Consider the following 26214-nt stretch of genomic DNA (forward strand, 5'->3'; position numbering starts at 1 on the left):
CCGCAGAAGGCGCGAGGCCTTGCAGGGGTAGGGCGGGGTTTTCTTGGCGAGGCGGGAACCCAAGTGCCGTTTTGATTGGCAAATTTCTGGGTCGAGCTTTGATTGGTAAGATCGGGGCGAGACTTAATCTGATTGGTCAACGTAACGAGTTTACGTGCAGTGGTTGGGTCGCAGAAAGACAGGCGGAGCCAGAAGAGGAAGCTTCGTGGACGGCGCTCAGAAACGTAGCAGGCACCACTTGCTGGAGCTGCGGCTCTGTTGGTGAGTGATCTCGGGCGCAGGTAGCCATCGGCATCGGGTGAGCAGAGCGCTTGGCGCCTGGGTGTTTCTGAGCCTTGTGTGGGAAAACTATTTTCCCGCCGCACGAGGATAGAGCGCCACAAAGGCCCCTCCTCAACTGGCTTTTACATCTGGGTTCTTTATCCTGGGCTTTGAGCTCATGGGCCAATGGGAATCGCCGGTCAGGACGCTCCGTCTATTGAATCGCGTAGAGCATCCTGGGACTCGTAGTAAACCTCGAGGTTTCCCTCACCATGTGCGGGGGACAAGCGGTATACTGCTTTCGCTTTGTTTTCTAACAAAGCGAGTTCTCCTCTTGCCTTCTCCCGGCCTTACCTGATCTCTTCCTGGAAGGAAGATCCGTTAAGATCTAAGCAATCCGTCAAGTCCGCTTTGGGACAAGAGATTTGGAGAAACTCAGGGTTGAAGTTCTGTTTTTCCTTCTTTTTCAGCCTTAGCTCAGCACCTTACTCATGGCAGTTCCCGAAACCCGCCCCAACCACACTATTTATATCAACAACCTCAATGAGAAGATCAAGAAGGATGGTGAGTTCTTGAGGGAGTCCAGACTCCATGCTGTCTCTTATAAGCCGGCTACTTCTTTTTTTTTTCTTTTTTTAAGATTTTATTGGGGAAGGGGAACAGGACTTTATTGGGCAACAGTGTAACAGTGTGTGCTTCCAGGACTTTTTTCCAAGTCAAGTTGTTGTCCTTTCAGTCTTAGTTGTGGAGGGCGCAGCTCAGCTCCAGGTCCTGTTGCCGTTGCTAGTTGCAGGGGGCAGAGCCCACCATCCCTTGCGGGAGTGGAACCGGCAACCTTGTGGTTGAGAGCATGCGCTCCAACCAACTGAGCCATCAGGGAGGCAGCTCAGCTCAAGGTGCCATGTTCAATCTTAGTTGCAGGGGGCGCTGCCCACCATCCCTTGCTGGACTGGAGGAGTTGAACTGGCAACCTTGTGGTTGAGAGCCCACTGGCCCATGTGGGACTCGAACCGGCAGCCTTCGGCGTTAGGAGCACGGAGCTCCAACCGCCTGAGCCACCGGGTCGACCCCGGTTACTTCTTTTCCACAACGTTCTCCAGGGCAAAATGTTGACACATCGGCCTTTGCACGTGCTGCTTCCTCTGGTTTTCACACACTCGCAGTTCATTTTACACTCTACTCATTAACCTGGTCATTGTTGCTCATCCTTCGGAGTTTTAGCTCACAAGAGCCCTCCTCCAGGAAGTCTTCTCTATCTGCTTCCCCCTCAGGTGCCTGCCTCTAACATCCTATGGGCCTTGGATGTCCCACCTTAACCCCTGACCACCCCCTCAAGCCCCGATGGCCTGGGCTGTCATGGGGCCCTCTCCACTGGCCTATGAGCTCCATGAGGGCAAGAACTGGAGTTGGCTTGGTCACTGTTGTGTTTTCAGTAATCGGCCAGCAGTGAAAATGAATAATGATGACTAACACTATATGAGGCTCTGATATATAAATCTTGATTGCATTTAATTTTCACAACAATCCTGCAGGTAGGAGCTAATCCATTTCTCAGATTAGGGAACTGTAATTTGCCCAAGGTCACACAGCAAATATAAAAGTGGTTGAGGTCACCAGTGTGGCATTCTGCTTCACTTAATTCTTAACATCAGACATACTTTTTTATTTTCTTCAACAAGTTATCACTTTTATTGAACCTCATTTTCTATATTTGAAAACCATAATGCCTTCTTTGCATGGATGTTACACGGATTAAATTAGCTAAGCCTTCATGCAGTGCTTTTCATGGTACCTAGCAGTAAGTAAGGGCTGGTTAAATGTTAGCTCTGATTATTACTTCAGGAAAATTGTGGGGAGAACCAAAGGAGATTGATAGGATTCAGTTTGAGGTTACCAATAAAGTTGCTGTTGAAAACAAAAGCCGTGTGAGTCACCCATATACTTTTAGAGCATGGTGCTCAGGCAATATCCTGTGGTGCTGGGGATACTCTGATGATTGGGGCAATCCTAGTCCTGCTTTTATGGAGCCACAAATCCTGTGGGGATGAGAGACCTGCTACCAGACAGTGATGGTCCAGAGTAGCCAGGCCCATGATTGGGGAAGCACAGGGCTGGGATGGGGCACTGAGAAAGAGGCATTCATCGAGTTTCATAAAAAAGATATTTTAGAAAGCTTTCCAGGTAGAGGAAGCCGTACAGTTGACCCTTGAAGAACACAGGGATTAGGGGTGCCGACCATGCAGTCGAAAATCTGTGTGTAACCTAAGTCGGCCCTCTGCATACACAGATTCCTAACTGTGGATCAAAAATAGTGTTTATTTTATAAGGATGAGGGAGAAGAATGTTCCTAACCTGAACCAGCATGTACCGGTGTCCTGGGACCAAAGAGCCTGGGGCATTCTGAGAACTACAAATAGTTGTGTGTGTGCCTGTGACTCAAGGAGAAGTTTCCAGTGAGCAGTGCACTGATGGCTCATGGGACCTTGTGGGCAGGGTGAGGCGTTGGATTTCATCCTGAGGGTGTGGGAAGCCAGGCCAGGAACTCAGTTAATTGTGAAAGAGCTTCCCAGCTTTGGAGGGAGTGGGCCAGAGTCCAGGGGGACGACTGAGACCCAAACTGGGTTCGTGGGGATGAAGGATGGAAACAAAACCCAGAAATATCATCAGGAGAATTTTGGCTAATTGCTTTCAAACACTTCTGCTTTCCCTCAACTCTCCCCACTCCCCCACGCATTTTCTTCCCTTTCCTACTCTTTGTCGTCAGGCATTTTCACCTCAGATGCCTTCTTTGCAGAAGATTGGGATGCTGTTCCAGCTGTGAAGTGAAGCGGTTTGCTAGTGACGTGTGGTGACACTGGTTTCAAACGGGCTTGCGTCCCAGCTCCACAAGATCTTCCCAGGATCCTTGGGATACTCCTAGGCCAGGGAAAAATCCTCTGAGAGCCTGTTTCCGTAGTAGTGAAAAACGGACAGTTGTCGTTGTTCCCTCATGGGGTGGTTGTGAGAATTTGGTGACTTTTCCTTAAAACGCTTGCATAATGGTATCTATTCATGCAAATGTTTTTGGAGAAGTTTGTGTGCTGGAGTCTGCACGGAGCATGGGAATGCTGCAGTTAACAGATACTCATCTTCAGGAGGAGAGCTGGATAGCAACTAAGCAAACACGTCAGGAGGTGGGAAATGCCATGAAGGAAAAGCAAGTAGGGTATGAGGAGAGGGGAGAGTGACACGAGGGGGCATTTCTTTAGACCGGGTGGTCAGGGCAGGCCACTTAGGTGGCAACATTTCTGCTGACACCTGGGTGAATAAAAGGAGGCAGCCATGTACACAGGAGAAAGGTGTTCCTGGCAGAGGGAGTAGCCAGTGTGAAGGTCGTAAGGCAGAATTGGTGTGACGGGCCTGAGAGAGGCGAGGCCGTTGTGGCTGGAGGTGAGGGCGTGAGGTGGAGTGTGGGGAGAGATTAGGTTGGAGAAGTCTGCCAGGGCCACATTGCATAGCCTGGTGTCAAAGTGCCAGTGCCAAGGAAAGAAACGCTCGCCCTTCTGGAGCATTTGTAATGTGCCCTTTGTATGTGACTCATGTTCCGCGTACAGTCACCTTGTGGAGTAGGAATTGTTACTGTTGACCTCTTACAGAGGCATGCTCACCACCACTTGAGTGGTTCTTGGCTGCTACTGTTATTTCTGGCTTTTGAGGGATTTCTGACCCACAGCATTCTGGGTACCTGTCAGTGGGCAGCACTTCTCTCTGAAAAAGGGAGTGAAAGACTCAGGACATGGTACCAAGGCCTCTGGTCACCCATGGGTCTTTCCTTCTCCCACTGCAGAGCTGAAGAAGTCCCTGTACGCCATCTTCTCCCAGTTTGGCCAGATCCTGGATATCCTGGTGTCCCGGAGCCTGAAGATGAGGGGCCAGGCCTTTGTCATCTTCAAGGAAGTCAGCAGCGCCACCAATGCCTTGCGCTCCATGCAGGGTTTCCCCTTCTACGACAAACCCATGGTGAGCCCTGGGGGTGTGGAAGGAGTGTGCGAAGTGCTTTCGGAGATGGGATGGGACTGAACCTCCTGTTACCTGTAGTCCACTTCCATGAGGACAGGAGTTTCTCGTGCTATTGCTCAGCATTCATTGTTCACTGTACTGGAGTGTGTGGACACACAGTGACCAAGGGAGCCCCCAGCCCTGCCCTCCCAGACCCACAGTGCTGTGAGAGACAAGCCTGTCACCAGATGGTGACGACCCAGAGGGTTTAGGGCTGGGATGGGGGAAGTGCACAGAGCTGGGCATGTTTAGGGGAGGCACCTCATCCAGGCTCAGGTTTCAGGGAAGGTTTTCTGGATGAGGTGAGACTTGCAGGAGAAGAGTTAGCTGGGGAGGAGAGGGACAAAGAGTGTTGGGCAGAAGGAGCGTGTGGACTAAGGCCTAGAGAGAACCAAGTATGTATGTAATTGAGGAAGTAAGAAGTTCATTTGGCTGGAGTGAAGCGTGGGAGGTGAGGAGGGCATGGCTTGGAGAACATATCCAAAGTCAGGCTAAGAGGCTTAAGGTTGTCCTGAAAGTGGAATTGACTCCAAGTCTGGGGACCCGTGGGAGGGTTTAGAGAGACGCCCGTGGCTCTTGGGTAGAGTGGATTGGAGGGGGAAGATTGGGTCCAGTTTTGAAGGAGAAGCTGGGTCAGGCCCCCAGGTGGAAGGAGCTGGGATGGGAGGAAGGAGGGTGGATTGTTCACAAGGCCAAGTGCATGGCCCAGGGGGCTGTATAGTCCGGGAGGTAAGGAGTGACTTCACGTCCCTGCCCTGAGCTGCAATTCCTGTCATGTCACTGGCAGACATCTCTGGTTCTTTGGGCCTTTTCCCCTTGTCCCTTAGTTGGTTTTCAACTTTGACCTGGTTGAAACATGTTCCCCGAACCAGTTTCCTTGGGGAGGGGACAGCAAATGTCAGTGCCTGCAGATCCCAGGCAGGTGATCTCCGTAGAGGAGGCAGGTCGAGTGGAGGACAGTGGGCCCTAGGGCAGCAGAGGGGCCTGAAACCTTCTCATCTCTGTTGCTTTGACTCTGACCTGCTGTCACCTCTGGGTCTGTGAGCCCAGAGTTGTCACATCCAGTTACCTTTCTGGAGCAGCCAGGAATTAGCTTTTGAGGTATAAAAACCATCAATCTTTTTGTGTTGACCCTCCTGTGGAGACAGAGCCAGGAGTGCAGTTTCCAGGCTCTCGGCCTCACGTGGAAAGGTGCTGGCTCAGGTAATAAATGGCCATCAACTGTGATTGGATGGCCAGCAGCTGTGGCTAGTTGCCCGTCAGCTGTAACCAGTGAGCCACTGGCCACTAATATAACTGCCGCGGCTACACTAGCAGAAAATGGGGGGGGGGGCTAGCAAGAAGATGGTGGCTGAGCCTGCAAGAGCAGATTGCAGCTAGCAAGTGAGGTTGGTTGGCAGAGAGAAGTGTTTGGCAGGTTGCGGATCGTGGCTCCTGCTTCCTGTGTCTCCAGCCCAGCCGCCAGCGAGAATATAGTGGTGTGACTCCTCTATCCATAGCTCCGTGGGTGTTCCTTTTTGGCCTCGCCATATCCTGGGTTCTTATGCGGGGAGCGGGAGCTGAGACCGCGCCTGTCACCCTGCATGACCCCTCCTCTCCCACTTGTCTTCCAAAATCACTGGACCATATCAAGCACTCAAGCATGTGTGAGTTCTGTCAGGGAGTCCTGTCAGCTCTGCCTTCAAAACACCCACCTGCTGCCTACTTCTCACTCCTCCCTTGCCACTGACCTGGTCCTGGTCTTGTCAGTACTGTGGCCGCGGCCTGCTCCCCAGTCTGTTCCCCTCATCACGGACACAGCGCTCCTTGTGAGACTCCCCTGTTTACAACATTCCATAGCTCCTGGCTTTCCCAGGGAAAGACGAAGTCCCCCCCACGGTCCCCTGTTGCCTCTGACCTTGTCTCCTCCCTCCTCACCCACATGGGCCTCCTGCTCTTCCTTGTACACACCATGCACACCTTAGCTTTTTGATGGCTGTTCCCTTTGCTAGAACGCACTTTCCCTAAATGTCCCGGAAGGCTGCCTCTCTCCCTCCCTCTGTATCTACACCAGTGTCACTTCACTGAGGCCATTTCTGGCCACCCTATCTGAAAATTTCAATTCTTAATATCATTTTTAATCGTTATCTTCTCTTCCCCACTGAAGAAGATCCATGAGTGCAGGGCTTTTGTGTGGTGGTTCTTTGCTATCCCCTCAGAGCAAGTAGAGGTTTTGTAAACAGCTGAGTGAATGAGATTTAGCTTGGGGGGGCTAAGTGCCATTCTAAATGCAGGTGACTGGAAACCACCTGCAGAGTACTCCTCACCTGGCCTCGTTACCTGGGGCTTTCACCTTTGGCCTGATGCTCAGGATTGTTCCCATCCTCCCTTCAAAATCTCAACAACCCATTAATTGAGCACTAACTACCATGTTTCCCTGAAAATAAGACCTAGCCGGACCATCAGCTCTAACGCGTCTTTTGGAGCAAAAATTAATATAAGACCCGGTAGTATAGTAAAGTAAGACTGGATCTTATATAATATATAATGTAATATAATATAACATAGCATAATATAATACAATATAATATAATACCGGGTCTAATATAATACAATACCTGGTCTCATATAATATAATATAACACCGGGTATCAATTTTTGCTCCAAAAGACGCATTAGAGCCGATGGTCTAGCTAGGTCTTATTTTTGGGGAAACACGGTATGTGTCAGGTACTGTTCGGAGCACGTTAACTCACGTAGTCAGAATTATTTTTTGAAGTGTGAAGTACCACATTCCGTTTTACAGATGAGGATACCGAGGCCTAGTGATTTCTATAACGTTCCTTACCGAGCTCCTGGTAAGGGTCTGCTTTTGTATCTAGGTGATTTGACTCCGAAGTTCTTTTTTTTTTTTTTTTTTTTTTGACTCCGAAGTTCTTAACCCTTCTGCTCTTATTGGCAGCGTATCCAGTACGCCAAGACTGACTCGGATATCATTGCTAAGATGAAGGGCACCTTCGTGGAGCGGGACCGCAAGCGAGAGAAGAGGAAGCCCAAGAGCCAGGAGACCCCAGCTGCCAAGAAGGCCGTGCAAGGCGGGGCCGCTGCCCCAGTGGTTGGGGCTGTCCCGGGGCCTGTCCCAGTAAGCCAGGGCATCTCATCACCAGGCTTCCTCTGCCACATGGCCTGGCTGGGAGGGCAGGGTGGAGAAGGGTCTCTGCTTGGGGATTCAGACTCCCTCTCCCATTTCCTTATAGAGATTGTGTGCCTTTCTCTGGATGATGGTATCTCCACTCAGAAATGCCTGTCCCTACCTGCCAGACTCTTCCCTTAGGATCTTTCTTTGTGTCTCAGTCTGTTGGTTTCTTTCCTTGACCTGGATTTTGCTATCTGTGTAGAAAATCCAGAGGAAGCTACTCACCAACAGTTAGGATTAAGAAGTGAATTTAATTTAGCAAGGTTCCCAGACATTACGTCAATATGGAAAAAGTCAGGTCTATTTCTATATGCTGGCCACACACAAGCAGACTTCAAACTGAAAAATAGCTCTGAGAAGTCAATTCAGCAAAAGGTGTGCAAAACCCACCACCCACCCCCTCACTGAAATTATAGAACACTGCTGAGAGAAATTGGTGATGGTCTCACCAAATGGGTGGAATGTCTCTCTGCTTTTCAGATGTCAGTTCTTTCCAGATTGATCTGAGAGTCAACACAGTTCCAGTCAAAATTCCAACAGGAATTTTGGGGGACACTGTCAATCTGTTTATAAATGTGGAAAGGCTAAGCAAGACAGGTGAGACTAAAGCTGGGGGCCTGCTGTAGTGGTCAAGATGGTGTGGTATTGGCATAAGGATAGGAAGATGGACCAGAGGGGCAGAAGAGTCCAGAAACAGTTAGGAATGATGAAGCTACTGCTGCAGTTCACTAGCGAAAGGATGTTTTTTCCTAGTAAATGATGCTGGACCAATTGGATATTCATAAGGGAAAAATTGGCTCTACCTTGATTATATATAAGTTAATTTGAGATGACTCATAGACCTGAATGTGACAGCTAAAACAATACAGTTTCTAGAAGAAAACAGGAAAATGTCTTCATGACCTTGGTGAGGGCATGAAAAGTGGGAACATCCTGTTTTCTAAACAGGATACAGAAAGCACGGAGTATAAAAGAAAAGATGAAAAAAAAAAAAGATAAAAAAAAAAGATGAAAAAAAGAAAAAAAAGAAAAGATGGATGAATTGAACCCATTCCTGAATCTGCATGTGGGCTTTTCTGGTGGGTTACATACACTGTTTTGTCCTACGTCCACTGATCCTAACTCACACTTGGTCTGGCGTCAGCGATGGTGTCTGGATTACTGTCCAGTTTCCCCACTCTTACCCTAAACCCTCTTCTGCACTCAGATTTCTGTGTACCTTTGATTCGTCAGGTGTGATTCCAGCTCCAGCAGCCCTGTCCCCTCAGTGCACGTGTGTGTGTGCCATCGAACTGTCTTTCTTCTCACTGCCTCCCCTCCCATTTCATTTTGTTCCTGTCCTGTTCATTCTGCCTTCCACTGTTTCTTTTTTCTCTGTAGGTCTCTGGGTCTGTTTCATTCTTTTGTTTTTCCTTAAAAGTTTATTTTTACAAGCAAAAGTACAGCATGCTCATTATAGCGTTTATTTCCATCCCTTTTAGTTAACAATGGTCAATTTTTTCCAGTCTTTTTTCCCACTCAAATATCTATAAATAAAGTTAGGTCACAGTAACTAATTTTTGTATATTAAGAAAAACATTTTTTAGCTTTCTGATTTGATGCCTCCCTCGATTCTGGGTCTGTTTTGCTCCATCTATCTCACTTGGGTTCCTTTGTCTCTCTGGGTACCTTTTTCACCTTTTTTCCAAGTCTAGGTTTTTCTCCCTGTCTCTAGCACTCTGGGTTTCCTCTAACAACTTTTTCTTCGCTGTGCCTCCTGCTGACGCTGAAAGCATGTCGCAAAGCACATCTCCTCCCCCCTGCTGGCCGCCCAGCTCAGTCCAGCCTTCCCTCTCTTCAGGGCATGCCACCGATGACTCAGGCGCCCCGCATCATGCACCACATGCCAGGCCAGCCTCCCTACATGCCGCCCCCTGGCATGATCCCGCCTCCAGGACTCGCACCCGGCCAGATCCCACCAGGGGCCATGCCACCACAGCAGCTTATGCCGGGCCAGATGCCACCTGCCCAGCCTGTAAGTGTCTAGTCGTGGGGTCTCATATACATAGAACGCCAGAGTCCAAGGGGACTGGTGAGGGCGCTGTTTTAGGTTGGGTGGTCTGGGCAGACCTCCTTGAGGAGGTTGGAGGATGAGGAAGGATGAGGATGAGGCCCTGGGACAGCGAGGGGCTGGCATGTTTGTGGGAGAAGCTTTGGAAGGTCAGCGTGAGGCTGGAGCAGCAGCTAGCATCTCGATTCTTTCAGTGACCTGCTAAGGACTTGCTTCTGGATACCGCAGCACCTTCTTGTGGCTCACAGTCTAGAGAGGGCAAAGCGGGTAGATAGGCAGCCACACAGGCTGTCAGGTGAAAGGCTAGAAAGGATTCAAGCAGGGTTGGGAGTGGAGAGCAGTAGGGCAGCAAATCACCCACTACACTCATGGGCTCTTGTCTCTTCCCTGCAGCTTTCGGAAAACCCACCAAATCATATCTTGTTCCTCACCAACCTGCCGGAGGAGACCAACGAGCTCATGCTGTCCATGCTTTTCAACCAGTAAGTGGGGACTGGCTGGGTGGAGCCAGAGGCTGATGGCCGGAGATGGGCCTCAGAGAATTCTGTTGGCGGAGGCCTCCGCCTTCTTAGGCCCCTTAGGCTTTGCAGGTGGGACAGCCACCGATGGCGTAAAGGGCAGAGACTGAAGCCAGGCCCACGGCCCATGGGGGTGTGGCGGTGACAAGGCGGGAGGTCAGTGCCCAGGGTGCATATGGTGTTTTCCGCCTTTGTGAGGTTTGGGGAGGCTCTGGGCCTCATCTTTCTGGTCTATAAATTGGAGAAATGCAAGGTGTGTGTAAAACAAGAGGGAGGCATCATTGAACACTGGCCAGACTGGCAAAAATCAGCATGCGGAAACAGCGAGCATGGGAGGTGGGGAGGTTTGAGCCCTTGTGCCCTGCTAATGGGACATAGACTATGGCAGCCATCATGCAGGGTAACTGTTCACTATTTAGTGACATTAGGGTCTGTGCGCTCACCTGGTGGCTCTGCTTTTGATTGTCCTGAAGAAAATCTTAACACACGTCCCAAGGCAGTGTAGCTGGGACGTTCTTCCCAGTGGTCATGGTGGGAAGTTGGAGGCGGCCTGGGTGAAGCGGAGAGGTCAAACGTGGTGCTCACCGTGGTGTGGTGAGCTGTGCAGACTTAGAAGGAACAGCGCGCTGTGGGGATGGTTAGTAGTGCCGAGAGGAAATTTTGAAAAACTGGATAAAACAAAAATAGTACCACGTGTATACCATGTCTACAAAACCTTACATATTTTGTAAGAATACTGATGGAAAAAAGGATACCCAGTCAACACAAGGAAGGAAGTAGGGAGTGAGAAGAGGGAAATGAAAGAAACAACAGATCCTAAAAGTCAGGGTAGTGGTTACTTCTGGAGTGGAAGTGGGTGGGTCATGATTGGGGACAGAGGTGGTGGGAGGGCCGTGTTCTGTGTTTTGCTCTAGGTAATGGTTGCATGGGTGTTCATGGTAAAATTCCTCTTTAAGTAATATGTTTACGTTGTATGCGCTGGTTTATATTAGGGTTTTTCAACTCAGCACTGGTTCTTTTGGTCTCGGTAACTTTTTGTTGTTGGGGCCATTCTCCGCATTGTAGGATATTTAGCAACATCCTGGCCTCTGCCCACGAGGCGCCAGAATGTTAGAGGGAAATGCCATCTCTGGATCCCTGAGGTCTGCCCCCTTCTCTCAGGTTCCCTGGCTTCAAGGAGGTCCGGCTGGTCCCTGGGCGGCATGACATTGCCTTTGTGGAGTTTGACAATGAGGTGCAGGCAGGGGCTGCCCGCGACGCCCTGCAGGGCTTCAAGATCACGCAGAACAACGCCATGAAGATCTCCTTTGCCAAGAAGTAGCGCCTTTCCCCCTCCTGTCCCTGCCCCCTGTTTGGGAGTCTCCCCTCTTCCCTTTGGCCCAGCCCCCTGAAGGTAAGTCCCCCTCGGGGGCCTTCTTGGAGCTGTGTGTGTGAGTGAGTGGTCACACAGCATTGTACCCAGAGTCTGTCCCAGACATTGCACCTGGCGCTGTTAGGCTGGAATTAAAGTGTTTTTTTTGATGTTTGGTTTTTCACGACCATTTGTCGTTTTTATTTATCATGTCCTTCGTGGTTCCCTTCTCTGCACATCAGAATAGCCTGAATTTTTGGACCTGTCAGTATGTGGAATTTGCAACTTTGGCAAAACAAAGACTATTACTACAAAGACTATGTAGTAATATTGTCCAAGCTGAAGTCACCTGTACTACTTTTGCAGATTTCTATTTTTGTCTCAGTCAACATTCAATGCAGGCAATTGAAATCCAGGCTGCCATGTGCAGTTGGGCATGTTTTGTACTGTACAAGGATGCCATCTTTAATGGCACACAATTCACTTTGTAGACTTGGATGTTTATTCTACTAATTTTCTAACATGAAAGAGTGTTAAGGAAAAGAATTTTCTTCTCCTATTTCTAATCTTCACAAAAATGTCTTCTGTTGTAGCAACAGCCCTACAGCAACCACGCTAGGTACTTCAGGAAAAAAAAGAAGGCAATTGGGTACTCATGAAATCCTTGGAAGGATAGTGGGAATGGCAGTCTGGGTTTGAAACACTTGAGTTCAAGTTTGTAACCCCTGTTGAGCTGCAATCTAGAGTACAGTAACTTGTCACTGCTGCTAACGAGGCCCAAACTGACTTTGTCCTACATGGGAAGCTACTGACCAGACGCTGATACAAGAGGGTGGCCACTTCTAACACAGCTGACCTCCCTTTCTGGCCAGCCAGAAGCCTCACAGGTGGCTGAACCAAATTCTCCAGTGTCCCAGCTGTAGAGGGGAGTATGGGAAATGTAGTTTCTGGCTGGACAGTCATGTTCCCAGTTGAAGCTGTGGCTAAGGGGAGATCAAAGAGGGGACCTTCCCTAGCTGTCTGTTATACACCTGATCTGGAAAATTTTTAATTGACTCAAAAATATATTGCTTAAGACCCTCATACCATATACAAGGTCTGACAATTAAATTCGCAAACTTGTTGGCAATGATGTTGCTAAACTTTTTTGATATCAGAAGGATTGTTTATTATGAATTTGTACCAACTGGACAGACAGTTAACCAAGTTTACTATTTGGAAGTGCTGAAAAGGCTGCGTGAAAAAGTTAGATGACCTGAACTTTGACCAACAATTCGTGGCTCTTGCATCACGACAATGTACCAGCTCACACGGCACTGTCTGTGAGGGAGTTTTTAGCCAGTAAACAAATAACTGTATTGGAACACTCTCCCTACTCACCTGTTCTGGCCCCCAGTGACTTCTTTCTTTACCTGAAGATAAAAGGAATATTGAATGGAAGATATTTTGATGATATTCAGGACATCAAGGATAATATGATGACAGCTCTGATGGCCATTCCAGAAAACGAGTTCCAAAACTGCTTTGAAGGGTGGACTAGGCACTGGCATCGGTGCATAGCTTCCCAAGGGGAGTACTTGGAAGGTGACTGTAGTGATATTCAGCAATGAGATATGGAGCACTTTTTCTAGGATGAGTTCTCAACTTAATTGTCAGACCTCATAGATGGGAAAATGAGATCCTTTATGAGAAGTAGAAAAATAACCACAAAAATAAACATAATAAGACGTAGTATTACATTCTCTGGATATTTTTTTCTGCCAAGGCTCTAAGTCCAAGCCTGCTCCTGCTCTGCTCTTTTCATTAAAGAACATCAGTGACGAGATGAGACTCCTAGCACCAAATGCAGATTTTCTCCCTGTAGGAGCTGAATGGAAGGAGAAAGCAATTGCTGGTGTCACTGAAAGACTACGTTATTGCAGATGGCAAGTGGAAACGTCTTGCCCACCACACTGGCAACCACAGGTTCTGTGGTCAGCAGATCCTGGTCTCTCTGCATGGGGGATTCCCTAGCTGTTCCCCACCTACTCAGAGTCATTTTCTTCCAATGTAAAGAGGAATCTATGTTAATACTGTGGTATTGTTCGTACTCGCTACTCCCCCAACACAGCTCCACTGCCAGGCACCTAGCAAGCAACTCAGTCAATTCAGCAGGTACTTGCTGAATACACCTATTATGTGCTAAATACTGTTCTTGGCATAGGATATACAGTGGTGAAAAACACAGACAAGCTAATTTCAAATACTGTCTTCTGATATAAGCAAAATACGTTATGGAGTGATGAGGGGACAGGGCTGGGAAACTAACTGGGTGACCCAGGAAAGCCCCTTGGAGGAGGCGACATTTGAGTTGGGCTGTAGGATGCTCCAGTGGTACGTGGTGCTAGGTGTTGCGCTCAGTCTTTGCCCCTGACGAATTCTTCCCCTCCCCAAGCCTGTATGTTCATCCTCTTCCCCCCTAAATAAAGCTGGGACTCGCCATCCCAGAGGTGAGCATGCCTGGGGAAAGGTGGAGGCTCAGGAGAATGATTTCAGTAAGTGTGTCTCTGAAGCACAGTTTTAGAGGCAAGACTTGAATTCAGATCCTCCACGTTCTCATTCTGACTTTGGGCAACTGAACTCCAAGCTCAGAGTGGGCCCCACAGCGAAATCTAGCCCCTCCACTTCCGGACTCTGTGACCTTAGACGAGTTCCTTAAGGCTCTGTGCTTTCCATTTCTATGTAAAATGGGGTTGTGATAGCCCCTCTTGAGGTGATGCAGAGTATCCATTTGAGTTAAGAATACATAAATAATAAAAATGGTGAATGCTCTATAAATGATAGCTTTTATTATCCCTATTTTACAGATGAGGAAGGTGAGGCATGAAAAGGAGAAATAGCTTAGCCCAAGTCACTCAAAAAGTGACTGAGAAGGATAGTCCGGCGTTGCCTAGCTTAAGGCCCCATGTAATACTTAGTACTTGAGAGCTAGAGCTATTCCTGGCAATCAAAGGGCTGTCTGTTCTGCCCCTCAGCACAGGAAATTCCAAGGTGGGTTTACTTGCTGGCTCCTCTGGTTCTGTCCCTGGAGGGCATAGCGGAGGGGCCCAGGTACCCAAGCAGACTCAAGAGAAGATGGAATTGAATTTCTCAACCTGCCTGTCTGGGCCTCTGTTGAGGGGGTAGCTGTCATTTGAAGTGGCCTGGGCTGCTTTGGGTCTAGCTGGGCATTTCCTGGGGCGGGCAGCCCCTCACCCTATCCTTGAAATGGTTCTGGCTGGGTAGCAGCCTCTGGGTGGTGTGGATGAAATTTGGGACTGTTAGGGCGGGGACAAAACCGAGAACACAGGTTTCCTTGTACTGCTGGAGAGAGGGAGGGCAGAGGAAATTGGAGATCCCATTCCCCGCTTGGTCACTCTCCTCATAGTCCAGAATGGCTTGGTCCCGGGTGTTGCTTGGTGTCATCATCTTGCTGTCTACCTTCCCAGGACCTAGTGTCGGGGGCCGTCCCATGCCCAAGCTGGCTGACCGGAAGCTGTGTGCTGATGAGGAATGCAGCCGTAAGAGTTGGGGGTGGGATGGGGAGATTGGGGCTTGGTTGCCTGCCTGTGTGAAGAGTACTGTCATTCCCTTCTATTCCTTCCCCAGACCCCATCTCCATGGCTGTGGCCCTTCAAGACTACGTGGCCCCTGACTGCCGTTTCCTGACAATACACAGGGGCCAAGTTGTGTATGTCTTCTCCAAGCTGAAGGGCCGAGGGCGGCTCTTCTGGGGAGGCAGTGTGAGTTTTGGGTGAACAGAAGAAGAAAGGGTATGGGGTGGGAGTGCATCCTAATTTTCCATTTAAAGGGAAAATTTGAGGGGATGAACTGAAATAGATTTGGGGGGGGTGGCTATTGTGATCTATTTTTACTTTGTTTGGCACTTCTGTGGTACCAATTTCTGTTAAAGACACTGAAGACACAACAGCAAATAATCCCTTTTATTCCAGTGGAAGGAGACAAGACATATAGTATCAGCAAATAGGTGCTGCTTTGAGAATTAAGAGTGACTGGTAACTACATCAGGAAGGGCACCAGGTAACTTGAAGCTGAGATCCGAATGACAAGGATGGAGCCAGCCATGTGGAGATCAGGAAGAGCTAGTGCAAAGGTCTTCAGCAGGCACAAACTTGCTATCTTCCCATATCTCGGCTTTTAACCCCTCCTCAGGTTCAGGGAGATTACTATGGAGACCTGGCTGCTCGCCTGGGCTATTTCCCCAGTAGCATCGTGCGTGAGGACCAGACTCTGAAACCTGGCAAAATTGATGTGAAGACCGATGTGAGTGTCTTGGGGGCTCTGGAGGGAAGACCCTTCGGTTGTGATGATGGGCAAAGATGATCCTATCCTTCACTCCCCAGCAGCTTAGCTGTTTTCGAGTACATTGAGATAAGTTCCCTGCCTCAGTTTATTTCATCTGCGAAATGGGGAGCGGTTTCTGGTGCCCCAGTCCAGCTGAGAGGTACAATGATTAGAGGGCTTTAGGCTATTTTGTATAGCACTTGTGTGGCCAAACTTGGCCCCTGCGGCTATAGCCTTTGCTAAAATCAATAGAGCCTTCCTGGTGTGACCGCTGGTTTTGTCCCCACTGTTTCCCTTTTCTCTTTTCCAGAAATGGGATTTCTACTGCCAGTGACCGCAGCCTACTGCTATCCCTGCTGTTTTTTTTCTCTCCGGCTTTACGCAAATACATCAGCCAAGTGCAAACTGCGGGTCTCTGTTGTCTTTGTGGTGGGGAACTATAAAGGAAATGGGTCCCCAGTTTCCTGAATGTAGCCAATCAACCCACTGACTGCGGCAACGTCATTGGTTGCTAGGCAGGGTTTCACCGACCAAAAGTCTTTTGCTCTAAACTGGGTACCGGAGGTGGGCTCCTAATCTTAGCTATCACACACAAGAAAACGAGAAGAAGGAATAATCTAAACAGCCCAATTGGGGGACTGTAACATCCTCTAGATCAATGGGAGCGAGTGGAAATATTGGGAATGGGTCAGTCGGATCATGAGGAAGACACAAATCGTAGAGCCGAGGTTTTCTTGGAAGATTATCTGCAAAGGGAGGTGGGAGGTTAACTTGGGTGTATATCCCCAATTTTCGTCCTGATTTTGAGGTCAGAAATCGCTCTGGCCGGCTCAAGAGCCGCCCCTCTTTCAGGATCATTCTGTCAATCCTGCCCATGTCCCCATCTTTGCATCCGTATCCCCGCCCCCAAGTCCGCTTCTACCCAATGGGGAGTCTCGACTCTGTTTCCGGACTCCTGGCCAAAACCGTTTCTCCTCTCGGCTAAGCATCTCTGCACCGCCTCTTCCCACTTGCTCCGCCAATCACTCGTCTTGGTCCCGCCCCTTTCGGCTCGTCCCCTTTCACAACACCAATCCGTGCCTTTTCTCCCTCCTCCCTGGCCTCCAAATCCGCCAATCCCTGACATTGGGAAGTGTGGCCTGGTATCCTGCAGCCCTAACGGGTCGCGCCGGAGGGGGGTGGAGGCGGAAGTGGCGGCGCCGGTCCCCGGGAGTAGGAAGAAGCCGGGGCTGCAGCCGGAGTAGAGCGGCTGCCAGCCGAGGAGCAGGCGCGGCCGCGGCGCCATATTGCGGCCCTAAGCGGCCGCGACCGAGTCATGGCTGAGACCTACGGTGAGGGTGGTGGGCCAAAGCGGGTCTGGGGTCTGGGCCCAGGGAGGATGCGGCTTATGGGAATGGGGCGGGGCTTTACATATGAGGGGGCGGGGTCTGGTGTTATGGGGCAGGGCCTAGTGGATGCTGGGTGGGGTTTAGTGGGTCTGAGGCTGAGTTTAATCGATTTGGGCGGAGCCTGAAGATCTGGTTGTGGGTTTAATAGATTTTGGGGCGGGACTTCAGGGAGCCAGTCATCATGGGTCAGATAGACATTGAGGAAGAGGGTGGGCTTTAATGTGTCGGGGCGGAGCCTACGTGGATGGGGCGCGGCTTACTTGTGAATGGCAGGTGTTGAATTTGATGGGCTACGGGGGTGCCTGAAGGGATACTCTGGATGCAGGGATTGTTCTGGCTTGAGGTCTGGAATGGGGTTGGGGATGAGTTGTCCTTGAAATTAGGGGGTGGGGCTTGTGGCAAGGGGTGGGGCTTAATCTTGAGAATAGGGGCAGGGCCTTGGGCTGAGGGAGGGAAGGAGGGATTTAGAATTGGAAAATCGGGATGGAGGGATAGGAGGTGGAAGGAGTGGGTGCGGGAGGAAGAGCACTGGTTTAGGAGTCAGTGGGAGTTGCATTCATTCAACAAATAGAAAAAAGCATAGTGAACAAGGGCAAAGACCCTAAGATTGGAACCAGTTTGTCATCTTCAGGAGTAGACTGAAAGCCAAAGGCTAGAGTGGAGTCAATGAGTCAGAGTGGTAGGAGGTGAAGTTGTAAGGGTCATGAGCTAGAGTGTAGTCCTTGATAAAATGGCTGTCAAGAGGCCTTAGCAATGTAATCGCTAAGATCTTGGCCTCTGGAGCCAGTTAGCCTGGGTTTGAACTCCAGCTCTGCCTAGCTTAGGGGCCTTGGGCAAGTTAGTTAACCTTTCTGGCCTCAGTTTCCTCATCTGGGACATGGGGATAACTCTTAGTATACCTCCCTTATATAGTTTTCCTGAGGATTAAGTGAGCTGGTGATGTAAGTAAAGAACTATAAAACTGTGTCTAGTACATGGTAAGCATTATATAAGAATTAGCTGTTACTGTTGTTACCCATTGGTCTGTTTCTGCCTGTGTGTATTTCTCTCCTTGTAACTGTGATGGCCTCTTGGATTCCATATTTTTCCCTGTATCTTTCTTTCCATATGGGTTTTCCTGATTTGGGCTCCATCTGCTCAGACTTCCTCTTCAAATTCCTGGTGATTGGCAGTGCAGGAACTGGCAAATCATGTCTCCTTCATCAGTTCATTGAAAATAAATGTGAGTATCTGGGAGTGGTCCTGAGAGCACTGAACAGTGGGCATGGGCACGGCATGGGCAGCGGTTGGGGGAGGCAAGGGCAGGGCTGACCATAGGTACAATTCCAGTGCTGGCTGCCTGGTCCTTGCCTTGGTGTATGCTCTTTGCTAAGTCGTCCTTGAGCCTCAATTGCCTCAACAGTGAGAATGGGTTTGTACAGGCTGAGAAGGGCCTTGGAGGACAGGGAATCCTCTGAGTCCTTCCACTGCCTCTTTTCGCTTTCCCACTCCAGTCAAACAGGACTCCAACCACACGATCGGCGTGGAGTTCGGATCTCGGGTAGTCAACGTGGGTGGGAAGACTGTGAAACTACAGATTTGGGACACGGCTGGCCAGGAGCGGTTTCGGTAGGTGGGCTGGGCTCCCATGGAAAGAGAGAGTGGGGGGAGGAGGGACGTGAGAGGAGAAAAAATGGGAGAGAGAGAGAGAGAGGTGTACAGTCACTTGGAGACACAATAATAGGAAGGAGACACTGAGAGGGCAGGCAAGACAGAGGGAGAGAGACAGAGACTGAGTAGCAGGTACATACAGCCAAAGAGAGAATGAGTCCTGGAGAGAGAACGACAGAGACGGTGAGAGAAAAAGAGATTGAGAAAGAAGCATAGTGAAGAGTGAGAGAGGCCTACGGAGAGGCCAGCAGACCTTAGAGAGACCATGGTAGTGAGACCCATTTTGCTGGAGGGATGGAGATTTGTGCCTAGCGAGAGACCAGGCGTGCAGAGAAAGACACACTTGGGGTGGGCATGAGGGGGTAGAGATGGAAAGAGAGTGACTAAACTAAAAAGACACTTGAAAGAGATACACACAGTCAGAGAGGGAGAGAGAAAGACAGAGACAGAGAGAAGAGCAAGATAAGGGAGATAAGAAGACACAGAACAGAGACAAAGACAGGAAGAGTGGGACAGGTGTAGCCAGAGATGGAGAAATCTCTGTATTGTGGGGAGAGAGAGAAATATGTAGGGCTCAGCGCACAGTATGTCTTCAGAACATGTCTGCAGAAAAGGTGTTAGATGCATAGAAACCTTGAGTCTGAGAAACAGGGAATCTGGTCCATGGAGAAGTGTGGTCCCTGGGCAGCGCTTCGTAGCTCGGTTATACTTGTGTGTCAGTCCACTGTGTGAGGCCAGAGAGAGAGGGCGAGGGAGAGACAGCTTTGCCACATGAATTGGATTGTAGTAAATGTTCAATAAATGCTTGTGGGATGATTGCATGAGACTGGTGATACAGGGAGATACAGACTGGGAGCCATACTGGGAAAGGGACCTCCCCCAGACACTGCCTCCCCAGAAGATCCGCCCTCAGCCTTTCATCTTGGAGAAGACATATACAACTTGGCCCTTGTGTATGGTCAGGAAACAAGCGGATGTAATTGCAAAGCCCTTGGCCAGGACTGGGCAAAGGAGAGATGACAGAAAATGTTGAATGAATGAATGAATGAATGAGAATGCAAGAGTGAGGTGAGAGAACCGGAGTCAGAGACAGAGAGAAATGGAGATTTAAAGACACACCTAAGGGGGACAGACCAATGAAGAGATTCAGAAAGGCAGGGACGCAGAGAGTCAAAGACAGGGAAAGACTCAGAGGTAAACAAATAGCTAAGTGAGATAGAGATTGAGGGAGACAGAGAAATTGTAGTGAGGCCAGACCAGGCCAGGTTTTGGGGGATGGGCCCACAATGAAGGGGGGTCTCCGAACCACCAGTCTTTCTCCGCAGAGGGGGGCAGTGTTGGGGCAGACCCCAGCCTCAGGGGTGACTGGGTCCCCCTGGCCCCACAGGTCAGTGACACGGAGTTACTACCGAGGGGCAGCCGGAGCCCTGCTGGTGTACGACATCACAAGGTGGGTATGTGCAATGGGGGTGTGGGGGGCAGCCCCTCTCCTGTGCCCACCTCCCTCCTTCCTCTGTCTCCACAGCCGGGAGACTTACAATTCACTGGCTGCCTGGCTGACGGACGCCCGCACGCTGGCCAGCCCCAACATTGTGGTTATCCTTTGTGGCAACAAGAAGGACCTGGATCCTGAGCGTGAGGTCACTTTCCTGGAGGCCTCCCGCTTTGCCCAGGAGAACGGTGAGGGCCATGCTGTCAGCCCCCTGGGGCCATGGGCCTTCTGGCTCTCTATGACTGTGCCTAGCAGGAGAATGAGGAGGGTTAGAGGTCTGGGTTCAAATATGAGTGTTGCCACACATGTGCCGTGTGACCACTCTGGTCCTCAGTTTCCTCATCTGGAAAGTGGGGTTCACAATGTTTCTGCCTCACATCCTGAGTGATGGTTAAGGGAGAGGGTCCATGGAAAGCCCCAGCACCACCTGGATGGAGTGGGTACTTAATGTTGGCTGCTAAGAAGGTTTCAACCACCATGGGGAGGGCACAGGGTATTGGTGTAAGGTGGAGGCTGCGAACTCTGATGACCCTAGGGGACAGGCATGTTTTGTGAAGAAAAGAGGTAGGACAGGGTAGACCCCATGTTAGCAGTCACTGGCATTAGGGGAGTGGACAAGACTGATAGCCACATCAAAAGGTACGCAAGTGCAAACCCATTTGAAACATCTGTTGGCTTAGGGTCTGTCCACATTCTTTTAGCTTGTCATCTCCAGGTTTAGCAGAGATTTTGCCATCAGAAAGATGTGGGTTTCAGTCCTGGCTCTTAATTTACTGTGAGATCCTGTCATGTGACTGATGGGTGGTCTGTGGTGGACCTGGGCCTTGCTAGATGGTGCTGGGGACCATTGATAAAGACAGCCCTGGGCCCAGCTTTCATGGGCTCACAGCTGGGGTAGGCACAAGGCGCTGTGGGAGCCCAGAGGAGACATCTAACCCATCCTAGGAGGTTAGGGAGGACTTTCTGAAGGAGGAGATGGTGTGAGCTGAGCTCTGAAAAAAGAGCTAGGTGGGTACCTGGGGAGGAGGGCATTCATGACAGGGGAATGGCATGTACCTAGGCCGGGAGTGAGGGCAAAGGTGGCACATTTGAGGAACAGAATGAGAGACAGCAGGTCAAGGTCAGAGCGGAGAATGGGGACTGACTGAAGCTCTGATCTTCCGAGTGTCTGCCCCCAGAGCTAATGTTCCTGGAAACTAGCGCTCTCACCGGGGAAAACGTGGAGGAGGCTTTCCTGAAGTGTGCCCGCACCATCTTGAACAAGATCGACTCAGGTGAGGCCCCTACTGACCAGAGCGGGAATGGAAGGCAGGGCTCAGAGTTCTTCCAGGGACCAATCCGGATGTGTCCTGTCCCTGGCAGGTGAGCTCGACCCTGAGAGGATGGGCTCAGGAATTCAGTACGGTGACGCTTCCCTTCGCCAGCTGCGGCAACCTCGGAGTGCCCAGGCCGTGGCCCCTCAGCCCTGTGGCTGCTGAGACCTTTGGAGCCAGGTGGGATACTGGGGACTCGGGGACTGAAGGGGTGGTCTTCTGGCAAGGGGGAATACAGAGCAGGGACAGAGACACGGAAAAGGAGAGATGACAAGAGAAACGGAGAAAGAGGCAAAAACACCTTAGTTAAAGTAGCCATCTTCCCAGGCACGAGGAAGTCCTTTCCATCCCACTGCCAGCTCTCTTCACTGGATGTCTGATCCTCCCATTTATAATTCATCAAATATTTATTGCATGTCTGCTGTGTGCCAGACCCTGTTCAAGTCACTGGTGAAACAGACTAAAATTCCTGCCCTGTGATGGAGACAACCAACAAGATACATAAATAAATTATATAGTAGTTAGAGATATAAGAGCTGTGGAGAAAAGTAAAGCAGGGCAAGGAGGGGTGGAGAGGTGGAGGAGCGCAATTTTAAACAGGATGATGAAGCAAGGCCTCACTGAGAAGGTGACGTTTGAGCAAAGACCTGGAGGAGGTGAGGGGGGATCATGTGGGGACAGGGTGGCGGGGAGTGGGGGAAGAGTATTCTAGGCAGAGAGAACAGCCAGTGCCGAAGTCCTGAGGTAGGGTCATGCTTCTCATGGGTGAGGAAGACCAAGGAAGCCAGCGCGGCTGGAGTGGAGTAGGGGGGAGAGAGAGAGAGGAAGAGAGAGAATGTGTGTTGGGGGGGTGGTAAACAGGATATGGGAGTAGAGAAGGACTGGGGCTTATACCCTGGGTGGGTTGGGTGCCATAGGAGGGCTCTGTGCAGAGGAGGGATGGAATCTGATCAGGTGATCACAGAGGTCCTCTGACTGCATATTTGGGACGGGGGAACCGTGGGAGCAGGGTGGTTGCTGGGAGACCACTGAGAAGGTTCCTGCAAAGTCAAAGACAGTGGTGGACAGGACCACAGTGGGGAGGAGGAGGGGTTGAGAAGTGATAGGTTCTGTATCCCCCCTGGTCTCTGTCTTTAGTCATGTCCCCTCTTCATGTAGCCACTGGGTCTTTCTAAAGTACAAATCTAATCTTATCCCTCCCCCGTTTAAAACCATTCATCCATGGCTCCCAGGACCCATGGGACACAGCTGAGGCTCCTCAGGCTGTGTTTGACTCTGCAGGGGCTGGCCCGTGCCAGCCTCTCCTGCCTCAACTTGCATCTCTTCCCATTTCTCAGACCACTGCAGCCACACTGAAGTTCTCTGTTTCTCTGCATCTTCAGTCATGCTGTTCCCTCTGCCAGGAACACCCTTCCTTCCCTTTCTTCCCTGGTAACCTCCTCCCGCTCCTTCAGGAAGCCTTGCTTGTTCCAAACTCCTTGACAGACTTGCAGGATCTACAGGATCATATCCCCATCTCTCTGGGGGTGTGAATTTCTTCTCAATTCTCTCTGTGCTTCATGCCCACCCCCAGCCATTGGCAGCTCCACGGCTGTTGTGGGGAAAAGGACTTTGGATATACTTCGAAGGCAGAGTCAACATGATTTCCTGATGAATGGATATGGAATTTAAGAGAGAGGAGTCCAGGATGAGTTCTTTGGGGCAGTACTTGTTTTTTCATTCCAGGCCTTTCTACCTGCTGTGCCTCTGCTGGGTGCGCCTGTCCTTCCTCCTCCTTTCGTACACCAACTCCCACTCATCATCTGGTCTCTGCTAACTGTGACTCTTCCTGCAGGGACCTTTATCCCAGACAGGGTCACTCCCTCTTGTTGGGTGGTCTCAAAACTGCCCCTTCCTCTTTTAAAGCTCTCAACTCTATACACTTGATTGTTATTATTTGTTTGATGTTTTTCTTCCCCATCTGAGAAGGAAAGGAGGTGACAGATCAGACTCCCGAGCCAGGCTGTCTGTGTTTAAACTCTGACTCTGTCACTTTGTAGCTAGGACAAATTATTTAACCTTTCTGGACCTTGGTTTCCTCAATAATAGTATCTTCCTCCTGTGGGTGTTGAGAAGATAAATAGTTAATTCATGTGAAGTGCTTAGAACAGGGACCGACACTGGCTGTGCAGAAAGGGATGGGTGTGTATTCTTCACCCCAGGGCTTAGTCAGCACAGGGTCTGTTGCAGGGTTTGCCCTCAGGGAATCAAATATAGTAGGGTGATACTTTTTCAAAATTTGTTGACTGCAATCTGAGGGAGGAAATATGTGCTGATTTAATACTGCCACACACATAATAAAACTGAAACACATGATTCCCTAGCACTAATATCTTTTTTTTAAAAATTGAGGTGAAATTTACATAACATAAATCTAGCCATTTTAAAGTATTTATATATAATTTGGTGGCATTTAGTACATTTACAAGATTGTGTGATGACCACCTCTGTCTAGTTTCAAAACATTTCACTGCCTCAAAAGGAAACCCCATACCCATTAAGCAGTCACTCCCCATTCCCCCCAGCCCACCTGCTTTCTGTCTCTGTGGACCAAAATTCTTATTACATACAATGCACTCTGATATTTTCTATGTATTCTATTTCTTTTTCTTTCTTCCCCCCTTCTTCCAACCCCACTCCAGTTCAAGCTGTTGTTTCTCAGTCTAGTTGTGTAGGACACAGCTCCCTGGCCCATACTGGTGTTATGAGCCTTGCTTTCCCCCCTACTGAAGCAGTGGGTCAGCTGCTGGCTCACAGCAGCTCTCGCCAGCTGCCAGCTGCTCACGGCAGCCCAGCTCCAGGGAGAGCTGTTGTTCACAATCTTATCTGTAGAGGGCGCAGCTCACTGGCCCATGTGGGAATTGAACCATCGACCTTGGCGTTAGGAGCTCGGCGCTCCAACCACCTGAACCACTGGGCCAACCCTATGTATTCTAATTCAAAGATTGGTCAGTGCCCACCAAACTGATTTCCTAACCCACTAATGCAGTCCTGCACATTGAAATCACCTGGAGAGCTTTAAAAACAACTGATGCCCAGGCTTCATCCCAGAGATTATGAAATGATTTTGGGATTTCTAGAAGCTCCCAGGTAATGCTATCTGCAACAAAGCAAGACCCGCTAACCGAATATGTCTTCTCTCTTTGGAAAACCCTTGAATGAGACCTGGAGCGGGGGCGATCTAGGACCGTAGAGTGACACAGACCTCCAAAAGTGGGGACACAAAATTTAGACACTGAGATGCCTCTCTAGAGTCTCAAGGAGACAGCTCTCTGAGGCAAACAGGGAGATAACCTCAGAGAGAGTGCCCCAAATTATATGCAGACAAGAAATAGAAAGTCAGACAGACAGTGTAGACACTCTGGGAGAAAGGTATGGACAGACAGACACAGATGGCAGGAAGATACCCAGAAATGAGACAGACAAACCAGCTGGACAGAGCCAGGATCCTCCCAGTTCACCACACACTTTTCTTTCAGCTCACCTATTCTCCAGGACCAGCCCTGCCCTTTTGGTTGGGGCCCAGACCCAGGCCCCGGGAGGCCAAGCCCCTCACCTGCCCTGGCCCCAGAGAAGCTGCCCTGCCACTTGTCCCCCTTCCCTGGCCTGGTGGGGCCTGGCTGAGGGGCAAGACTGAGCCACGGGGGAAGGGGGAATCCGTACCTGCTGCTGCTTCCTCTGTCTTGGCTAACCCCTGTATCCCCTGAACCCCTAACCCTTCTTGAAGAGTTCCCAAAGCCTGAGACCAGGGCCATTTGGCCCCATCTCCCCTGGCCCTGCCATTGTGAGTACGAGTTATTTATTACCTGGAGGCCTGCCCTGCCCCACCCCACCCCCATAAAGCATTGTTTACACCCGTGTCTTGGCCTCTGTCATTTTGGGGTGGCAGGGAGGGAGGGGAGACTGAAGAGGTCCCTGATGAAAGAATCATGTGTCATGATGTTTGGAGCCATGTTTATGGTTTGGACATGGTGTGGGGGTACATCATGACTCCATGACTCATGTCTTGTAGAGGAAGTCTGTCACTGTGTGCACATTTTGTGACAGTGCCTGCTGGAGGTCCACATGTATAACACTGATGTCCCTGTGTTTGTGACGTGAGTGATGGTATCTGTAGGAATGTGTGCTGCTTGTGTGTGTCACTGTGACGACTATGTCTTTGGTAATTGTATTCATGAGGCTGGTGTTTGGGACACCAAGCAACATGAATGAGAATTCAGGCCTGTGGGTGATACCTATGCATGTCTGATGCCTGAAAGTCTGAGGCACACACTGTGGGCTGTGTGACTGTGCAAGTGTGCCCCTGAGGGCTGTGTGTTTTGATGTGAATGTGGTTCTTTTGATACTCTTGTGTGTGACCAGGAATCCTGTGTGGGTCTTTGTGCAACCTTGACTCTGGAGTCAGGTGTTATCGCCTTGTGTCCAGGTGAACCGCTGACACCCTACGTGCTCTGCCAGGGACAAGTGAAGCCCCCTCCTAACTGTTCTGCTACCCCCAAGTCAGCTTTAACCCACCCTGGGCAGGCCTGAGCCCCATTTCAGCGGGGGCGATGGCACAGGGGGTGGGAGCATTTAAATGACCTTATCTGCGTAGTTCTCCCAGGCCCAGTCACCCA

General features: G+C 50.1%; 3 protein-coding genes across 11 annotated transcripts; all 3 read left to right on the forward strand.

The window, feature by feature from the left end:
• Positions 1 to 143: 143 nt before the first annotated feature.
• SNRPA (small nuclear ribonucleoprotein polypeptide A) lies at positions 144 to 15019 on the forward strand. Of its 6 annotated transcripts, none has more exons than XR_013992193.1 (8): positions 144 to 261; positions 732 to 825; positions 4088 to 4260; positions 7241 to 7420; positions 9315 to 9488; positions 9918 to 10006; positions 11204 to 11435; positions 14861 to 15019. XR_013992193.1 is itself a non-coding variant. In XM_081032414.1 (7 exons), the coding sequence occupies exons 2-7, from the start codon at positions 753 to 755 to the stop codon at positions 11361 to 11363; spliced, it is 849 nt and encodes a 282-aa protein (XP_080888540.1). In that variant the 5' UTR covers positions 144 to 261; positions 732 to 752; the 3' UTR covers positions 11364 to 11563. The 6 variants fall into 6 exon arrangements, 4 of the variants coding, with proteins under 4 accessions (XP_080888540.1, XP_080888543.1, XP_080888542.1 ...); XR_013992194.1 differs by lacking the exon at positions 14861 to 15019 and adding an exon at positions 13258 to 14518; XM_081032414.1 differs by lacking the exon at positions 14861 to 15019 and having other exon boundaries at positions 11204 to 11563.
• Positions 12483 to 16127, forward strand: MIA (MIA SH3 domain containing). 3 transcript variants are annotated; one of them, XM_081032422.1, is made up of 4 exons: positions 12483 to 14932; positions 15021 to 15154; positions 15585 to 15695; positions 16027 to 16127. In XM_081032422.1, the coding sequence occupies exons 1-4, from the start codon at positions 14806 to 14808 to the stop codon at positions 16048 to 16050; spliced, it is 396 nt and encodes a 131-aa protein (XP_080888548.1). In that variant the 5' UTR covers positions 12483 to 14805; the 3' UTR covers positions 16051 to 16127. The 3 variants fall into 3 exon arrangements, with proteins under 3 accessions (XP_080888548.1, XP_080888546.1, XP_080888547.1); XM_081032420.1 differs by lacking the exon at positions 16027 to 16127 and having other exon boundaries at positions 14570 to 14932; positions 15585 to 15809; XM_081032421.1 differs by lacking the exon at positions 16027 to 16127 and having other exon boundaries at positions 14570 to 14932; positions 15051 to 15154; positions 15585 to 15809.
• Positions 16128 to 16837: 710 nt separating this feature from the next.
• Positions 16838 to 25452, forward strand: RAB4B (RAB4B, member RAS oncogene family). 2 transcript variants are annotated; one of them, XM_081032197.1, is made up of 8 exons: positions 16838 to 17047; positions 18246 to 18326; positions 18598 to 18712; positions 20142 to 20204; positions 20280 to 20434; positions 21425 to 21520; positions 21609 to 21739; positions 25078 to 25452. In XM_081032197.1, exons 1-7 carry the CDS (start codon positions 17032 to 17034, stop codon positions 21722 to 21724), a joined length of 642 nt encoding a protein of 213 aa, XP_080888323.1. In that variant the 5' UTR covers positions 16838 to 17031; the 3' UTR covers positions 21725 to 21739; positions 25078 to 25452. The 2 variants fall into 2 exon arrangements, with proteins under 2 accessions (XP_080888323.1, XP_080888324.1); XM_081032198.1 differs by lacking the exon at positions 20142 to 20204 and having other exon boundaries at positions 16882 to 17047.
• Positions 25453 to 26214: the final 762 nt, after the last annotated feature.

This window comes from Rhinolophus hipposideros (assembly GCF_964194185.1).
Source record: "Rhinolophus hipposideros genome assembly, chromosome: 21".
NCBI lineage: Eukaryota > Metazoa > Chordata > Mammalia > Chiroptera > Rhinolophidae > Rhinolophus > Rhinolophus hipposideros.

What these genes read in the sequence shown, in the direction of transcription:
- SNRPA (XM_081032414.1), top strand. Translation starts at nt 753, where the DNA reads ATGGCAGTTCCCGAAACCCGCCCCAACCACACTATTTATATCAACAAC. An exon ending in CCTTCTACGACAAACCCATG is followed by an intron (nt 4,261 to 7,240) that starts GTGAGCCCTGGG and finishes TCTTATTGGCAG; the next exon opens with CGTATCCAGTACGCCAAGAC. An exon ending in CTGTCCATGCTTTTCAACCA is followed by an intron (nt 10,007 to 11,203) that starts GTAAGTGGGGAC and finishes CCCTTCTCTCAG; the next exon opens with GTTCCCTGGCTTCAAGGAGG.
- MIA (XM_081032420.1), top strand. Translation starts at nt 14,806, where the DNA reads ATGGCTTGGTCCCGGGTGTTGCTTGGTGTCATCATCTTGCTGTCTACC. An exon ending in TGCTGATGAGGAATGCAGCC is followed by an intron (nt 14,933 to 15,020) that starts GTAAGAGTTGGG and finishes TTCCTTCCCCAG; the next exon opens with ACCCCATCTCCATGGCTGTG. An exon ending in GGCTCTTCTGGGGAGGCAGT is followed by an intron (nt 15,155 to 15,584) that starts GTGAGTTTTGGG and finishes ACCCCTCCTCAG; the next exon opens with GTTCAGGGAGATTACTATGG.
- RAB4B (XM_081032197.1), top strand. An exon ending in TCAGTTCATTGAAAATAAAT is followed by an intron (nt 18,327 to 18,597) that starts GTGAGTATCTGG and finishes TTCCCACTCCAG; the next exon opens with TCAAACAGGACTCCAACCAC. An exon ending in GCTGGCCAGGAGCGGTTTCG is followed by an intron (nt 18,713 to 20,141) that starts GTAGGTGGGCTG and finishes CTGGCCCCACAG; the next exon opens with GTCAGTGACACGGAGTTACT.